This window comes from Equus quagga, chromosome 2 (genome assembly GCF_021613505.1).
Source record: "Equus quagga isolate Etosha38 chromosome 2, UCLA_HA_Equagga_1.0, whole genome shotgun sequence".
NCBI classification, from domain to species: domain Eukaryota; kingdom Metazoa; phylum Chordata; class Mammalia; order Perissodactyla; family Equidae; genus Equus; species Equus quagga.
Genome location: NC_060268.1, coordinates 126956166 through 126973759, shown reverse-complemented (window position 1 = coordinate 126973759; position 17594 = coordinate 126956166). Strand labels below are relative to the sequence as shown.

Sequence of the window (17594 nt, the reverse complement as noted above, 5' to 3'; positions counted from 1 at the left end):
CCAGAGGACAGAGTGGCCAGTGTGAGCAGGTGGTACAGGCCTCCAGGACCTGGTGAAGACTGTGCTATCCCAAGGCAGTGGATGCCACTGCAGGGGCTTAAGCAGAAGAGTGACAGGTCTGAGTTATGTTCTGTGGCGAAAGGACAGGGGAGTGGGAGGGCTGCCTGAAATTACAGAAACTAGTTAGGAGGGGAGTCTAGGAAGAAAAAAAGAGCTTGGACTAGGATCTGTACAGAAATGGACTGATGCAAGCTGCAACCTGGAGGTGGGATCAAGCTAATTTGGTGATAGATAAGCCATCTCCATCTATTTAATGCAAATATTAGCACTTATGTGAAGTGTTTTAACATGGTGCCTGGCACACAGCAGCAACAAATGTACAGCAGGCATTTATTATAGCTGTAAGGGCTATATAAAATACATGCCATATATTTTATATGGGCAAATTAGCTTGTCCAAGGCCACAAAGTACGTTGGCAGCTTCCTTGTTCCCAGCCCAATGCTCTTTTGAATACTGCCCTTCACCTTCCTAGTTTTCATGAACGTTTATACAAGAAGTGGGCACTTCTATACCTTTTCCAAAAGCTGTGGTCAAAGACCTGTCTCCAGTACCACGTATAGGGAGCATTGTGATCAACTCCATCTAGGAGACGTTGGTACCCGGAATCATCTCAAGCTGGGAGGGAAGCTGGTGTCCTTTCATAAGCATTCTGCTCTCGTTATTAGCCCACACAGCCCAGGCCACATCTTCCAGTGCTCTAGAATCCTTGTCTCTCTTCCTATGCCAGCTGTCACCCTGCCCCATGAATGTGGGCTGAAGAAGGGACTATAGTCAAAGGTGTGGGAATCTCTACCTCCTTCTCTTGGCTCCTGGGGCCAGAGAAGAGCAACGGTGCCAGAGTGTGGGTGCATAGAGCCCCTGGGCCTGCCCATCCTAATGCTGTCTCACAGGGAACCATCAGAGAACCATGGGCTGGATTTGATGCTCTAGGAGCAGCGAGCCGTGCAGTCCTCCTGGGCTTTGCACAGCTCCAAATAGCTTTATCTCCTTTCTTTCCTCCTGAAACCCTGAGAGGAAAGTAGGGTGGGGATTAAACTCTGACATGGAGGAGGGCACCAACCCCTTTGGACCAGCTCTTTGGGGCAGAGACCTTGCTTTGCTGGACTTTGGGTCCCCACTGTCTGGCACTGACCCCAGCATCTGGTTCCCTAGGAGTTCACGAATGTTTGCTTAAATGAATGAGTATTAAAAATTAAGATATAATTTGGGCCGGCCCCGTGGCTGAGTGGTTGAGTTCGCACGCTCTGCTTCGGCCACCCGGGGTTTCGCTGGTTCGGATCCTGGGCACAGACATGGCACTGCTCATTAGGCCATGCTGAGGTGGCATCCCACACAGCACAACCAGAGGCACTCACAGCTAGAATCTACGACTATGTACGGTGGCGGGGTGGTTGGGGGCGGGGCATGGCTTTGGGGAGAAGAAGAAGAAGAAAAAAAAGAAGATAGGCAAGAAATGTTAGCTCAGGTGCCAATCCTTAAAAAAAAAATAAGATATAATTCAAATCTCATAAAATTCAGTCTTTTATAGTATACAATTTTGTCATGGTAAAGTTGTGCAACCATCACCATTATCTAACTCCAGGACATTTTCATCACTTCAAAAAGAAACCCCATACCCTCTAGTAGTCGTACCCCATTCCTCCCTCCATCCAGCCCCTGGCAACCAGAAGGATCCATTTCTTTTTTTCTTTTTTTAAAGATTGGCGCCTGAGCTAACATCTGTTGTCAATCTTCTTTTTCTTCTTCTTCTTCTTCTCCCCAAAGTCCCCCCAGCACACAGTTGTATATTCTGATTATCAGTACCTCGGGTTGTGCTGTGTGGGACGCCGCCTCAGCGTGGCCTGATGAGCGGCGCCATATCCACACCCGGAATCTGAACCAGTGAAACCCTGGGCCGCAGAGGCGGAGCGCGCGAACTTAACCACTCAGTCCCGGGCCTGCCCCGAAAGATCCATTTCTGATGAAACAATCCTACTGGTATTCCTAGAAAAATAATAGCTAATGTTTATTGAACACAAACTAAGTTCTTTGGATAGCTTCTCAAATTTACTTTTCACATGGGTCCTCCAAGGTAAGGTCTATTAATCTCCATTTCACAGATGAGGAAACTGAAGCTCATGGGCTAAGAACTTAGGCAAAATCATGCAGCTAGTAAATAAAGTAGAGGAGCTGGGCCTTGACCCTAAAGTCAGGAAACCCCTCAGCAGGGCATCATCCCTAAGGGAGCCGGAGGTCACTGAGAAGGCAAAGGAGAGTCTCAACTGTGAGTCAAGCAAGCCCCGGAAACTTACTGGACACATGCCCTGGCCCTGTGGGAGACAGAGAGATGAACAGAGAGCACTGTCCAGATCAGGGAGATGGCCCTGGGGCTTCGGAGGGTCAGGGAAGATTGCACACAGGCACCGGGCCTACATGGATGAGGAGGATTCCAACTGGCAGGATACAAAGGAAGGGCTCAAAATACCGCAGCCCAAACCTGACGCTGGGAGGGAGGAGAGAGAAGCGTGGGGTGGCCCCATTTTGGGCTTGGGGCTTGGCTTGTCAGAGCTGGTGTGGTCCATCTCCAAGGACCTGCCTCAAACCACGAAAGTCCGGGAAGTTGTCTAATTGTCATTCACCACCTTCTTGATGACCAGAGGACACTTTGGTCCAAGAGAGGGGAGAGGGTTTCAGTGCGAACCCTCTTGTGACCTTTCCCAGGCAGTTCACCCCACATCCCTCCTCTCTTCCCACTCAACAGTGCCCATCACTTTGGAACTGAAAATCAGGGCTCCTTGCCTAACAAAGGACTTTTGTCTTTGAACTTCCAGGTGCCAGAGGCAGTAAGAAGGTGTGGTTTGGATGCTGAAACACTGGAAGTTCTATAGAATTTTTTTTTTTTGAGTAAGATTAGCCCTGAGCGAACTACTGCCAATCCTCCTCTTTTTGCTGAGGAAAACTGGCCCTGAGCTAACATTCATGCCCATCTTCCTCTATTTTATACGTGGGACGCCTACCACAGCATGACCTTTGCCAAGTGGTGCCATATCCGCACCCAGGATCCGAACCCATGAACCCCAGGACACCAAGAAGTGGAACGTGCGAACTTAACCACTGTGCCACCGGGCCGGCCCCTGTACGGAACTTTAATGATTAGGAGGAATGGCAGGCAGATTGTCTAACATCACCGAATTTAAGAGGAGAAAGCATTGCTAGCTCTCACCCATAATGAGCTCAGCCATGAGGATGAGCCAGAGGATGTTCCCTGACAGACAACAGGTGACTTCACTGCTGGCTCCCAGGGCTGGGCGGAGCTCTAAGGTACTGGGGTCACCTCAGAGGCCCGAGACACAAAGGGTGTATCCCCACTTGAGGAAGAGTCAATCTTTAACTCTAAAGAGCCCCTGAAGTGTTTTCCTTTTCCATCTGTAGTTCCAGCTAAATTCACGAGCCCCTCCCCGAAACTGTGGTCTGGTGTAGAACTCCCAGCCACAGAAAGACTATATTCGTGAGGATAAGTTCTACTGTTGTGACAAATAGACCCCCAAATCTAATGGCTCAAATACAACAGAAGTGCATTTCTTGCCTGGGTACTAGTACAGGCTGGTGGACTGGTTAATGAGGCTGCCACCTCCGTACAGTTATCCAGGGACCAGACTGACAGAGGCCATCTTTAACAAGTGGCTTCCAAGGTCTCTTTTTAGGGGTAGCCTCCATTCCCACCAGGGGGAGGGGGAAGAGCACGGAGAAGGCCAGGTAGAAGGTAACCTTATGGGCCACGCCTGGCAGTGGCGCACCTTGCTTCTATTCTCCTTCCAGGAGCTGGAACGCACGGACACACCTCACTGAGGGTGGCCAGGAAATGCCGTCTACTGTATGCCCAGGAAGAAGGGGGAAAGCAGATTTTGGTGAGGGGCTAACGGGTGTCTGCCCTGGTGCCCTAGGTCCAGGCCTCCCTGGTTTCCTCCCTGTGCCTCTGCTTGTCTCTTTTCAGCCCCTTGCAGGCTCCTGCTCTGCCTCTAGGCCTTACACACTGGTGGCCCCAGGCCCTTCACTGCACCTTCTCGCACAGCTTCAGCTGGTAGCACCCAGCTTCGCTGCAGCCCAGACCATGGTGTAGATCCTCTCACAGCCTAAAGGAGTCCACCCTGCCCACCACTTCTCTGAAGGGATAGCCCCCGGTGTAGCAAGGCATGAGAAGAGGATGGGCCCAATCAGATATTTGCTCTCTTGGGCATTTATTGAGGAAATCTGATAATGGGGAATGTGATAAGGAGAGCTAGATAAAAGGTCAGGGAGAGAAGGGCCAGAAAGGTCTGGATGGCCAAATGCAAACTGTACTTATGAGGAAGGAGAGACTCTGCAGAGGAGGCCACAGGGACTGAACAAAGCAGAGAAGGATACTGAGTCATCACTTACACTTGGTGGCCCCTAGAGTTTCTCCAGGTCAAGGAGCTTTCTGGCACCTGTCCAGGAGGGTCTGAACACTAAACCTGCTTTTATTTAGGTCACAGGAGTGAGGCTGTGGTTCCAAAGCAGCACTAGGAAAAGATCCAGCTTGGCAGAGCCAGCCAGCTCTCTGCAAAGGTCATTCTCCCTACTGTGGCACAGGGGGCCTGCTGAAGAGCATCTGCCCAGCCACGGGACTACATCTCCCACCACTACCCCTCGCTTCTGGGTAGGGCCAAACTCTTACCAAAGGAATGTGGGCAGGAGTGATATGTGTCACTTCTGGGCTGCAGCAGTTAAGAAGGGTGGCTTCCTTCCCTCTCCTTAATGAAGCCGAAAACCACTAGGCAGGCTTGTGTGGAAGAGTAATGGCGGCCCATGTAAGAACAGCATCAGAGCAGGGTGGCAGGGGCAGCCTGGTGGTGTTAAAAGATTGGCCACATGCAGGGGATGGAGCAAACAAGTAAATGGAGGAAGACGGAGCCATGTTTCTCACTCAGGGGAGGGGAGTACAAATATGACCAGCGGAAAGCTAGAATGAATCTTGTATTGAATTTGAATTGGAACTACTCGTGTTAACTCACGGCTTATGATATACAGAGATACAAATATACATGTAAGGTCTGTCTACCAGGAGGGCCTAGGAGCAGCAACACCTCAGCATAATAAGCACACCCAGTACCTAGATCTTGGCTTCTAAATATCATTCTCCAGTAAAAGGAATCCTGGAGAAATGGCTGATTCCAGGGAAATTGCAAGGTAAGCCTAGAACATTTTGTTTTGAAAGAAGTACTCGAAGAATGATGGGGAGATGCCAAAAGAACACAGAAGCTAGTTTAAAGCTCTCACCAGCCAATATAGGACAATTTGAGCGCCAAAATAAATAATGATAATAACAGATTATAATCCATTGAATAAAATATGAGTCCACAAAGATATAATTAAACAGAGAGAAGGGAAAGCTCTTACTTACAATAGAATGCCAACTAATAAATGTAGGAGGAATAATGAAAATTTAAAAATTGCCATCTGGCATCCATTAAAGTTATTCAGCCAAGAGACATCAATGGATGATAAATATAGTAGGAGAAAGTGGGATAAGAAACAGTATATTTACATAGTCTCAAAGTATTTCCATACAAAACACTAAGTACAAAGGAAAAAAAACAACTTTACAGTGGAAAAACCTAGCAGGCACCACCTTATTCAAATGATCAATGTTATCATCTGTAGTGAGACAAATAAACATCATAAGGCGCCCAGTAGGACACTAATGAGAAGACAACATCACTAATGTGATATCCCAGCCAAAGATGCTCATCCTCAATCTAATGATGAGGAAGGGTGGCAAAACCCAAGCTAGGCACATTCTCTGAAATGACTGCCCTGTTATCTTTGGGAAGGTCAAGGGCATCGACCTCAAAGACTGAGGAGCTGCTCCAAGTCGAGGCGGAAGAGAGCCCTGGCAAGTGGGTGCAACTCATGATCCCAAATGAGATGTTTTTGTTACAAAGACCATCAGTGGGGCATTTGGCAAAAGTGAAACAGGGTGTCTGGGTGAAGGGTGTAGGAGGATTCTTGCAACTTTTCTGTAAGTTTGAAATTGTTTCAAGATTTTTTTTTAAAAGCAGGAATATCTTCTCTCTCCCTTCCCCCATCCCCAGCCAGATACAGAAGACCTGGCAGAGGACTCTGAGGTGCCAGACCCAATGACAGAGCCACAGAAGGAGCCTGGGTCCCTCAACCATCATTGCACGAGTGCCACCCTCGCCTTCCCGGTCAGGTACACTGTACACTGGACTTTATATGAGCAAGAAGTAAACTTCCATTGTCTTAAGCCACTGAGATGGTGGGAGTGGGACGGGGTGAGGGGATCTTTCACTGCATTATCCTAACTCATCCACTTATTCAACAGCCTGCTATACCACTCTACTTGAGGTCCCACAGACACCTAAAGGGAAACATCTTGTCCCTAACCTTGTCAGCCACTCATCATTATCCCAGTCAGAAGTTCAGGCACCATCTGACCTTTTTCTCTCTCTGCATTGCCCCACTTCCATTCAGTTCCACCTCCTCTGTCATCACTTGATCTCCATGCCCACCAGTCCTGCTTTAGCCGTCGTCTCCCTCAGCAGGGCCATTGTAACTGGTTCTCCAGCCGGCAGTCCTACTCCTTTCCAGTTTTCTCTCCGCCTAGCAATGCCAGAACATGCACGTGGTTTCACACTTCCTTGTTCCAACTCCTACTGCTCTCAATCTTGGACACCCCCCTGTTCCCAGTCTATTTGGTAAACACCTACTCTCCTTGCGGGGTTCAGCTCATGAGTCACCTTGATGAAGCCTTGCCTGATCCTCCCTCCCTGGGCCCCTGAACATAGTCTTCCATCTGAGCAGGACAGAGCTGCCCTCCTCATGGCACTAATGGGTTGACACACCAGTCTCCCCATAACAGCCAGAGCTCCTTGATACCCACACATGCTATATAAATCCTCCTCCTCCCCTCCCAGCAAAGTCAGCCCTCAGCCCCTGCCTCCATTAATGTATTATGGGATTTCTCTCAAGCTACCTTTGCCCTCTGGACACATTCCTAATCCACAAAGGGGAGAACAACCATCACAGGTAGCACAGGCCTGGGCACAGCCGGGCACTCTATAAACACTGGCTGCCAGGCCAAAACCACCACCTTACAGGATATGCAAGCCCCACCTAGTGCTGATTGGTGTCATGAACAGCTACAAGGACCAGTCTGGCATAAGAATATCCTGTTAGATTAAACCCTGGCAAGAAAGCAGGACAGAAAAGGTGTATTTCTGGGGCCGGCCCCATGGCCGAGTGGTTAAGTTCGTGCACTCCACTGCAGCGGCCCAGGGTTTCACCGGTTCGGATCCTGGGTACGAACATGGCACCGCTCGTCAGGCCATGCTGAGGCAGCATCCCACGTGCCACAACTAGAAGGATCCACAACTAAAGAATATATACAACTATGTACCGGGGGGCTTTGGGGAGAAAAAGGGAAAAAAATAAAATCTTTAAAAAAAAAAAAAAGTAAAGGTGTATTTCTGTGCCTGGCACTTTCCTATTCCCAATTCCATTCTCCAAACAAAGAGAAAAAAAGAATCTGATCTATAAAAGTATAGAGGTCCTTCTGTATGTCCTGTTTATTCCCAAACCCCAACCACACATTCCACCCTCCAAGATCCCTGAGGCCCATTTTATGGGTTGGAAAATCAAGGCACTGTGTCAGAATGCCCCTGTAGGTCAGCAACGCTTGACATACAGACCCAGGAGTCCTGACTTTCAGGAACGCTGCCTCCCCGTAGACCTGGCAGAACAGGAAGATGCTCTTTTCCTTTTGTCTCAGGTCCTCAGAGCAGGGCCTCTCTGCCAAGGTTTCCTGAGGAAGCCCCAGTGCCGTGTCAGCCCAAGTCTGACTGAGAGCAGAAAGGAGCCAAGGCCCCAGTGAAGCGGCGGCCCCAGGTGGCCAGTGGCTATCAGGAGACAGGGAACAGATGCAAAACCAGGGCTGGACCTGCCTTCCAGCCAGCATCTGTCAGGACCAGGGCTGATGTGTAGTTGTACTGGGCTCCCCACAAGGGGAAACAACAGAGCTGAGTCTAGTGCAAGGGGGCAGAGAGTGGTGGGGGCTCCAGAAAGCACCCCAAAACAAGCTGCCAGGTTGGAGACCCATGGGGCTGAAGAGAAGTTTGATCCAGTCTCCAGGGCTGAACACGGTGGGTGGTAATGGGGAGGCAGCCCAGTTGGGGCGTGCCGTGTCAGGATCCTGAGGCTGCCAGCCTCAGCACTTCTCATGGCATAAAATGGTTGCTCTTCTATCCAGAGGGGTGACACAGCCTTAGAGCTTGCTCCGCAGGGCCTCTGCCAGGGGCCGTTGCAGCCGCCACACCACCCTCACTGGCTCAGTGGCACGGTCCAGCTCACGGAGGCCGCCCAGGTCACCTGTCTGACTGTACTTCTGCAGGGCTGGTTGGAGCACTGTGATGGGGATGCTGAAGTTCAGGTGGGGGTAGGTGGCCCCCGTGTTATTGTCCCGGGTGTTGCTGGCAACGATGCCTGTTGAGGAGTCAAAGAGGAAAAGAGGGTATGAGCCAGGGGATAGATAGACAGGTGGGAAGGGAGGCCCATCTCCATGCTGGAGGCCCTACACCTGTTGGGGTCTTGAAGCCTCCTCACTGAGACAGACTGTAGGCTTCCCTTCACGGACACCAGCTCCCCACATCCTGGTCCCCCTTCCCAGCTTTACTTTCTCCTTAACATTATCAGTATCTAACACAGTTTCACTTACAGTTGTGCGCTGCTTAATGAGGGGGATACGTTCTAAGAAAGGCATCATTAGGTGATTTCGTCATGGCACAAACATCACAGAACAAATCTAGATAGTATAGCCTATTACACACCTAGGCTATATGGTACTAATCTTATGGGAACACAGTCGTATCTGCATCTGTTGTTAACAGAAATGTTATGCGGTGCATGACTGTACTTTGTTGTCTTTCTCTCCAACTAGTGTCAGCTCCCTGAGGGTAGGACTTTTGTGCCTTGTTCAGGCAGTCTCCCCAGGACCTAGAAGAGCGCCTGGCACAGAGGAGGCACTCAACAAACACTTGTTGAGTGAAAGAATAAATGAATCAGACCCACAGACAAGTTTTGTTTGGCCTGCTTAGTGCACATGTATGTACGTATTTTTTGAGACAATTTTAGACTTACAGAAGCCTTGCCAAAAGTTCCTGTATATCCTTCATCCAGCTTTCCCTTACATTAGTATCTTATGTCACCATAAAACACTTGCCAAAATCAAGAAATTAACCTTTATACAATGATATGAACTAAAGTACAGGACTCCTTTGGATTTCACCAGTGTTTCCATTGGGGCTCTTTTTCTGTCCCAGGATGCAATCCAGGATCCCACACGGCATTTAGTTGTCATGTCTCCTAAGTCTCCTCTAATCTGAGTCAGTTCCTTAGTCTTTCTTTCTCTCTCATGTCCTTGACACTTTGAAGAGTACAGGTCAGTTATTCTGTAGAATGTCTCTCAATCTGGGTTTACTTGATGTTTTCTCATGATAAGACTGAGGTTATATATAATTGAGAAGAGTCCCATAGAAGTGATGCATCCTTCTCAGGGCATCGAATCAGGAGGTGTATGATGTCTACAAGCATTACTTGTGATGTTAACTTTGATCTCTTGGCTAAGGTGCTCTGCCAGGTTTCTCCACTCTGGACTTACTATTTTCCTCTTTGTAAAGTACTAAATATTTTAGGGTTATGCACATATTCTGTTTCTACTTAAACTTTGCCCACTGATTTTAGCATCCATCGGTACATCCTCCTGTGGTGTCCTAATAGTGAGCTTCTATTTCCCTCATTTCTTCTACGTTTACTAATTGGAAATCTGGAAGGAAGAGTTGTCGCTTGTCTCTATTTTTAAATTGATTTGGTTATTTATTTACATCAGTGTGGACTCATAGATATTCATTCTTTTTGGGGGGTTATAAACCAATACTATTGTCTGTTCTGTGGCTCAAGTTGTTCCAGTGGGAGCTCCTTCAAGTTGGCTCTTGGTTCTCTCAACATTTGACATGCCCATCATTTTGTTGTTGTTGCTAGCATTTCCTTCTTTTCCAGCACCACAAAGTGCTCCAGGCTCCTCTTGGATTGTCCCTGTCCCAGTCCTGGAATCAATCAGTTCCAGGTTCCTTTCATTAGAGAATGGCTCTTAGCAACCAAGATCTGTGCTCTTGGTGTGCTCGCTGCAGCTGGGGTGTTACTGCTTCTAGCCCTTCTCAGCAGACAGAGCTAGGATATACATATATGATATATATCATATATCATATATATATACATACACACACTAACTCATGTATACACACATCTATATTTATTTCTGCATCCACTTATCTGTGTATATATTTTAAAAACTCATGGTTGATTTCATTTGTATGCTACGGTTGAAGAAATAAGTAAATCCATTGTAGCCAGCAAGAGCAAGGTCTCTCACTGTGGGAGAAGTCAGAAATTAGAGAAGGGGATGCTCACAGGAACCCTGTGTGCTGGACTGCAGTTGGAGGTATCCATATGGACTCGTGGTTGGCTTTTTTTAAAATAGATAAACAGATTTTTTTAAAAAATGTGAATTACAAAAATTTTAAAATGGAAAGATTTAACAACTACATATTATTATTATTATTTTTTTAAAAAAAGGTTCACAGCTTCCTGTGAAAAACTGGAGAATCAGCCAGTGTGAGGCCACATTCCTTCACAAGGAGGCAACAACGTACAGGTGCTGAGTTGTGTTCACCCCAGTTCACCCTTGACTCTCCGCTTCCTGTTGTCTCCACTCACTCATTCATTCACTTTACCTGCGCAGCCTCTGTAGACTTTTGAGTTTGTGACCCTTGGACTAATCCAACTCCTGAGTGTGACAGATCAAATGAGATTAAGTGACTTACCTAAGGTGAGCAGTGGCTTAGTGGCAGAGAAGGGACCAGAACCCAGATCTCTTTCCTCCCAGCTCAGCATCCTTCCCTTCCCGCCTTCAGGAGCAAAACAGCCTGAAAACCATGGCTAACTACCTCCTGGGCATAAGGACCACCGCTTCCCAGACAGAGTGGCACCCAGGGCTGGACGCCAAGCACTCGCTAGATGGGACTGAGGCTCTGGCAAGGGGAAGCTGGGAGAGGGCCAAGGAGCTGGTTACCCAGGAGTTCTCCTGAGCCAGTGGAGAAGAGGGGTCCCCCACTGGAGCCGCCATGTACAGCACATGTGGTCTGAAGCATCACTGGTGTGTCATCCACCTGCACCACAGCTGACAGGATGCCTGTGGTCACCGAGGGCCCACAAGTCTGGCCGAAGACGCCGAAGCCCACCACAGTGACAGCCTCACCTGCCAGGGAGGAAAGGAGGGTGAAGCTGGGGAGCCCCTCCATCTGGCAGGACTCCCATTCCCCAAGCCCATCCCTGCCCTCTCCAAAGTTCCAAACCCTGTCTGTCCTTGGAGTTTCTGCTCAGATACTCCTGTCTCCAGAGAGCCTTCCCCAGGTCCCCACAGGAAGAGGCCAGGACCTCCCCTGAGCTCCCAGCACTGCCCCTACTCAGCCACTTCTCCTCAGCGTCAGGCTGTTCTCCAGCCTTGGTCCCTGCTGGACTGGGCAGTCATTTTTTAGGTTCTTACACTTAGCCACGTGCTCAATAAATGTTTGGGGAATTAATACCCATCTCCTTCTAGGACTAAGAAGTCTCCTGGTGAAAAAAAATGGGGATGAGGACTACAAAGTAGCCACCTTCCTTTATCAAGTACTTTGAAGGCACGGGGCATGGAGCTAAGTGCTTTACAAGCCACATTTCACCCAAGCCTCACAACAGCCAGGAGCAAGGAGCATTAGGCCCATTTTTCAAATGTGAAACTGAGACAGGGAACATTAAGTTGCCAGTCCAAGGACACAGGGCTAGTAAATGGCAGGAGATGCCAACTCAGAGAGCCCGTACTTTGTCATTATATGACATCACATCCACAAAGTGAGACCTCTGCTACTTCTATGGCAGCAACACGGAGCCTTTTGTTAAATCATGCCATTGGAGCCTCAAAAGCACGACACCTCTCCAGCCAGTCTGCAGTGTTATAAGGAGCCCCCAAGGCTCAGCACATCCAGACTACACTGCTGCAGGGCCTCAGGAAGAGGTGTGCCTGAGCCTTCCCCGGGGATTCCTCCTGCCTCCCAGCCCCTTGGGCATGCTGGGCACAAGCAGGGAGGCCTCCAAGAGCAGCCCGGAGCCAAGGACTACAACCAGAGGATTTCTCGCCAGTTTGATGCCGCCCTGACTCATTAATCTAGGAGGGGTAGGAAGGGAGCTGGCCTAGGGGACTGGCCCCTGATCTGCAGGGTTGGAGGGCCCCACGCTGACTTTCCTTTCCGAGGCCCACCCCACACCAGAAGGCATCTTTGCTCTTTACCTTCATGGAAATGCTCAGCAGGCACAGGCATGGGGATACCATCTAGGTCCTCGTCCAGGCTCACCACGGCTATATCATAGGGAGATGTCTCCTGGGTGGCAAATACCACATGTCCCCAGATCATGGCACTCCTGGGAGCAAGGAAAGCAAAATGACAAGCTAGCTTTCTGACCCTTTAGTGCTGGAAAGAAGCAAGATGAGTGACGGTAAGTCATGGACTTGAGAGTCAAAAGATCTGGTGTCAGGCCTGAAACCTACCAGGCAGCAACTCTGGGCACGTCACTGAAACATTCTGTGGTATTCCCAAACAGGCTTTACCAACTGTAGAGTACTTCTATGTAAAGGTGCCTGGCCCTCAACACTATCATAGACACCTGCCACCTAGCGAGCACTGTGGGCCAGGCCTGGTGTTAATGCTTTATGAACATCATTCCATTCAGTCCTCACAGCAGCCCTAGGAACTGGGCACTGATATTATCTCCATTTTAGATAGTGCATTTGAGGCCCAGAGAGGTTGATAACTTTCCCAAGGTCACAGAGTAAGTCATAGGAGCCAGGGAAAACATTCCCAGTATTTTCCTTCACTGCCTCATTTGATACTGACAATCCTGTCAGTTGGTGGGGCAAGTATGATATGATTTCATCCCTCTGGGCCCTGGTTTACATAGATGCTAGCACTTCTATAGCTCTTACTATGTGCCAGGCTCTGTTCCAAGACTTTACATGTCAACTCATGGGGAGGCAGCTTAGACAGATTAAGTGACTTGCCCAAGATCACACAGGGGATTCCTGCTACACACTCTGCAGGGGTAGCTTCCCGCAGACCTGGTGATTTCCCTAGAAGCAAGAGTGTGGGGGAGTGGGGGAGAGGTTAAGGAATTGGGGGCCACACTGGGAAATTCTCATCAGTCTTCCCTATAAAGTCATGGCTGTCCTGTGGGCTGCCAGTGTGGACCTCTATGGCAAAGCCGGGCTAGGCTAACCTCAGAAACTCAGCGGAGAGATCTGGAAAGGCCTGGGCTGTGAGGCTGAGTTGAGCCAGGTACAGGAGAACATCAGGCATTAACACCAAGGTGCTTTGCTTTGGCCAAATTAAGCACCTGGGACTACAGAGAAAACAGAACGAAGAGGTACTGGAACAAGAAGCCAGGGAGCCAAGGTCACTGCACCATCAGAGCAAATGGAAGTAAAGGAGGCAAGAGTGCTTTTCCCGACAGAGAGGGAACAAATGACTGTCTGAAGTCCCAAGCCGGCTGCCAGGATCACCCAAAGTTTGTTCAAAATATATCTATCTGCCCCGGCCCTACTCCCAGTCTAATTAGGTGGAATCCCACACCTGTAATTTTGATGCAGATGGACAGCTCTGGTCAAGATCTAAGAGAGAAATCAAGTAAGAGGGGCAGGCCCCTCTCATTACCGCAAGAGGGTAGCATCCTGGGCCCCTGGGACCTCACTGCGTTTCAGGGGAGAGAGGGCGGGGTTAGGAAGTCTCCACTCAAAGGGCCAGTGGTGTGTGGGTGTAGGGCTACGAAACAGAGAAGTCGTGCAGAAGGAATTCAGACGGGGAAGGGAGCTCAAAGGTGCCCAGGCGCGGACGCAGGGACGCCCCACAGTTCTCAAAATCAGAGCTGCTTGGTATCTTGCCCAAGCCTCAGTCACTGCCCGCCAGGAGGCCCAGAATCCCTTACACTGGGATTCGGGGTGCCAAGGATGAGAGAAGGGTCCCAGGTGTCTACCCACATTACACCACCAAAGCATCAGCGTCACGCTAGAAGGCCTCCATAATCCTCAGAATGATGACCCGAGACCTGAGATCCAGACCTCAGACCTGGTGAGGGGGTAGAGCGGGAGTAACTTTGCGGGCCTTACTTGGGGGTGGTGGAGCGCACCAGAACCCTGGTCGCCTCCCGAGGAGCCACATGCCGGCAGGTCACCACGAGGCGGGGCGCCACGGCCACTCCGGAGCCCCATACGGTGCTGCACTCCACCAGCACGGCTGCGGTTGCCCACGGGGGTCCCGGGTCTCGGAGGGGCAGGCCCCACGGGGCACCCATCTCGGGCGGCAGGAGGGCAGCCAGGGCCGTGGCGCCGGGGTGCAGGCGGCCGAGCGCGGCTCGGGCGGCGCGGAGGAGAGGGGCAGCGGCGCAGAGTAGGGTGAGGCCCACCCACTCGCGGGCCTTCCAGCAGAGGGGGGCCGCCACTAGCGCCACCAGCGCCCCCGCGGGCCGCGCCGCGAACACGCCGCCGCCCTCTGTGCCCGGCAGGCAGCGCGCGTCAGTGAGCAGCAGCGGGCCGGCCGAGTTGCTGAGCACGCCCCGGCTCAGCGTGTTGAGAAAGATGTCCGGGCAGAAGGCCCCGAACGGGGAGCCGCAGGCCAGCAGCGGCGCGCCCTTGGGCACGGCCCCGAGAGGCGCCACGGCCACGGCCGGCCCGCGCTCCTCCGCCTCCTCCCCATGACCCGGCCGCACGCGCAGCAGCGCGAACCAGCCCAGAGCTCTCAACTGATCCTCCTCTTCGTCCTCCGACACCTCGTCGTCCGGCGCCGCATTCGCGAAGTGCCACTGCTCGGCCGCCTCGCCCCCGAAGAGGCGCGCGAAGTGGGCCCGGAAGGCCGGGCAGCTCAGCAGCAGCAGCAGCTCGGCGGGGCGCGGGGGCCGCAGGGGCCGCCCGCGGGGCCGGGCCGGTGGGCTGGGCTCCAGGCCGGCGCAGTGGGGCGTGCACAGCCCGGTGCGGCCCCGCTCCGCGCGGCCTGCGGGACTCGCGGCCGTTGGGCCCCACTGCACGTGTAGGCGCAGGTCGTCGCCGCAACTGTCGCCGGGCAGGAAGGCGGCGCCCGCCGCTGTCAGCGCCCCACTGCCGGCCCGCAGGAACGGGGTGAAAATGCCCCCGTGGCACAGCACTAGGCCCGGCCTGCGGCTCAGGATCACCCCGCTGCAGCTCCACGAGCCCGCCTCCGGCTGCCCGGCCCGGGAGGCGCTCACCACGCAGCCCGCCTGCTCGGCCGCCCTCATGGCGGGCCCCCACTGTCGCCCCATGGCCTCCAGGATAGTGCACACCGGCTTCGCGGAGAACTAGGGGGCGAGGGAGGACCCCGGCCAAGACCCGCCGACAGCACGCAGCGCCGCCCAGAGCTGGAAGCGAGAGGCGCAGGCACTGACTCAGGCGCACGTCTTCCTTGTCAGGCTGGATTGGCTGAGCCCCAGCTGGCCCGGCCCGATTGGCTGGGCACGGGGCAGAGTCCCGATTGGCTGCAGAGGCTGACCCCACCTTTCCCCGCCCTGGTTTAGGCTACCTGTGCAACGTAGGGGGCGAAGCACTCCCGGAAGGACGAGCCACGGGAATGACAGGCTTGTGGCTTTACCGGGAGATGGGAGGTGAGCAGGTTTCTCGGAACCCAGTCTCTTCTCTGTTCGCTGGGCTGCGGGAAGGGGAACAAAAATGAGCGCTGACGTGGCTAGGCTTGCCCAGGCCATGACAGGACCTGTCAGCATCCGTCCAGGTCTAGGCGACATTCAGCCCCTAACCCCTAGGATAATACGGGCAAAGAAATCTTTGGCAGATTCGGTATTTTGAAATGTTGAAAGTAAACCCTACGGCAATCCACTAGGGGACATGGAGTTCACGAGATTACGTCTAAGGCCTTTTGATGCCAAAGCCCACCGACAAATCTCATAGAAACTGGATTTGCTCAAAATGAAAGTGCCCTTTAAAATTGACTATGACGAACAGTAACTGAGGTCAAAGTTTTTAATTATACAACCCTATATTTTGCAGTATGCACATTTAACATGGCATTTATAACCACCAACCAGGATTTATCTAGGTCCGGGGCCAAAAGCTTCTCCTGTAAAGGACCAGAGTGTAAATAGTTCAGTTTTGTGGGCCATACGTTCCTGTCTGAAATACTCAACTCTACAGTTGTAGCATGCACAAGCTAAAGGAATGAGGTGGCTGTGTTCTAACAAAACTGCACTTATAGACAATGAAATTTGAATTTCATATAATTTTCACGTCACAAAGCAGCATCCTTTTTTTTTCTCACAGGCCATACAAAAACGGGCAGCAGGCCAGATTTGGACCACCAGCTGTGTTCTGCCATCCCTGATCTAATCTAACATAAACGTCCCGACTTTCCCAAAGAAGTATCCCTGAGGACACAGGAGCACGAACAAGTATGTTTTGGGCGCTTCAGGCTATCCCCAAAGCAGTCACCACAAGCTAGACATTTTACAAAGGTCTGTTTATCACTCTATCACTAAAATACACATTAATTTTTAAGATTATTTTAGTATTTATGTCAGCATTAATGAAAACAATATCCAATTATTACTTAAATTATCTAACTTTTCTGCCTCAAACTTTTAAATAAAACTAATGCTGCTTGGTGTATCCCCAGCACAACACAGGGCAATGCTCGCAATGCTCCCAGGGACTCAAGTCTGAGAAAGGCAAATGATGATCCATTACAGTGAAGTAGGTCTGAAATTAGCAGTCTTCCCAGAGGAGGCACCATCCTTTAAGTTCTGTAACACAGAAGATGGCTTGATCGCAGTAAAACCTCTTGACTACCCCTACTTCCTGGCAATTAGGAGTTTCTCTCTCAAGCCCCCAGCATGAACTGTTATGCATCAGACTGTGTGTGTTTACGGCATCACAGTACAGAGTCCCAAGTCACGGCCAACAGCCAAGGTAAGACCCCTTGAGTGCTGGACTCAGTTACTCCACCTTTAATTCTCATGTTCCACACCAAACTTGGACACAAACAAATCCACATAAACACAGAACCCACGGCATCATTTCATAGTAACAGGGACATTAGTTTCAATCACAAGATGCCTTCAATTTTAATACTCATCAAAAAGAAACTGTTCCATTTTGCTTCCCAATCTATTTGTCCTAATACCTTAGTTTTGGGATCTCATTTGGGTTTTCTAAAAGCAAGTCTTCCTACAAGCCTCGTAAATGCACAAGCACAGGTTTCATTCCTCTATTTTGCCAAATGTAGCAGTCAACTGAATCTCTCCTATTTTGTAGAAAATGATGAGTGAAACACAGCTAAACTGGATCTAGTCCTTGCTAGCATGTTAATGTGATTTTGTTCAAAAGTCTGCCACGTCCATCCTGTTGCAGACATGA

At 50.8% G+C, this 17594-nt stretch overlaps 1 protein-coding gene across 1 annotated transcript; it reads right to left on the bottom strand.

Annotated features, from left to right (window-relative positions):
* Positions 1 to 7623: 7623 nt before the first annotated feature.
* TYSND1 (trypsin like peroxisomal matrix peptidase 1) lies at positions 7624 to 15627 on the bottom strand. The gene is made up of 4 exons (XM_046654991.1): positions 14328 to 15627; positions 12459 to 12589; positions 11205 to 11390; positions 7624 to 8560 (listed from the first exon to the last, which is right to left on the bottom strand). The coding sequence occupies exons 1-4, from the start codon at positions 15491 to 15493 to the stop codon at positions 8343 to 8345; spliced, it is 1701 nt and encodes a 566-aa protein (XP_046510947.1). The 5' UTR covers positions 15494 to 15627; the 3' UTR covers positions 7624 to 8342.
* Between the last annotated feature and the right edge of the window lie 1967 nt (positions 15628 to 17594).

What these genes read in the sequence shown, in the direction of transcription:
- TYSND1 (XM_046654991.1), bottom strand. Translation starts at nt 15,493, where the DNA reads ATGGGGCGACAGTGGGGGCCCGCCATGAGGGCGGCCGAGCAGGCGGGC. An exon ending in TGCTGAGCATTTCCATGAAG is followed by an intron (nt 11,391 to 12,458) that starts GTAAAGAGCAAA and finishes CCTCCCTGGCAG; the next exon opens with GTGAGGCTGTCACTGTGGTG. An exon ending in TGGCTCAGGAGAACTCCTGG is followed by an intron (nt 8,561 to 11,204) that starts GTAACCAGCTCC and finishes ACTCCTCAACAG; the next exon opens with GCATCGTTGCCAGCAACACC.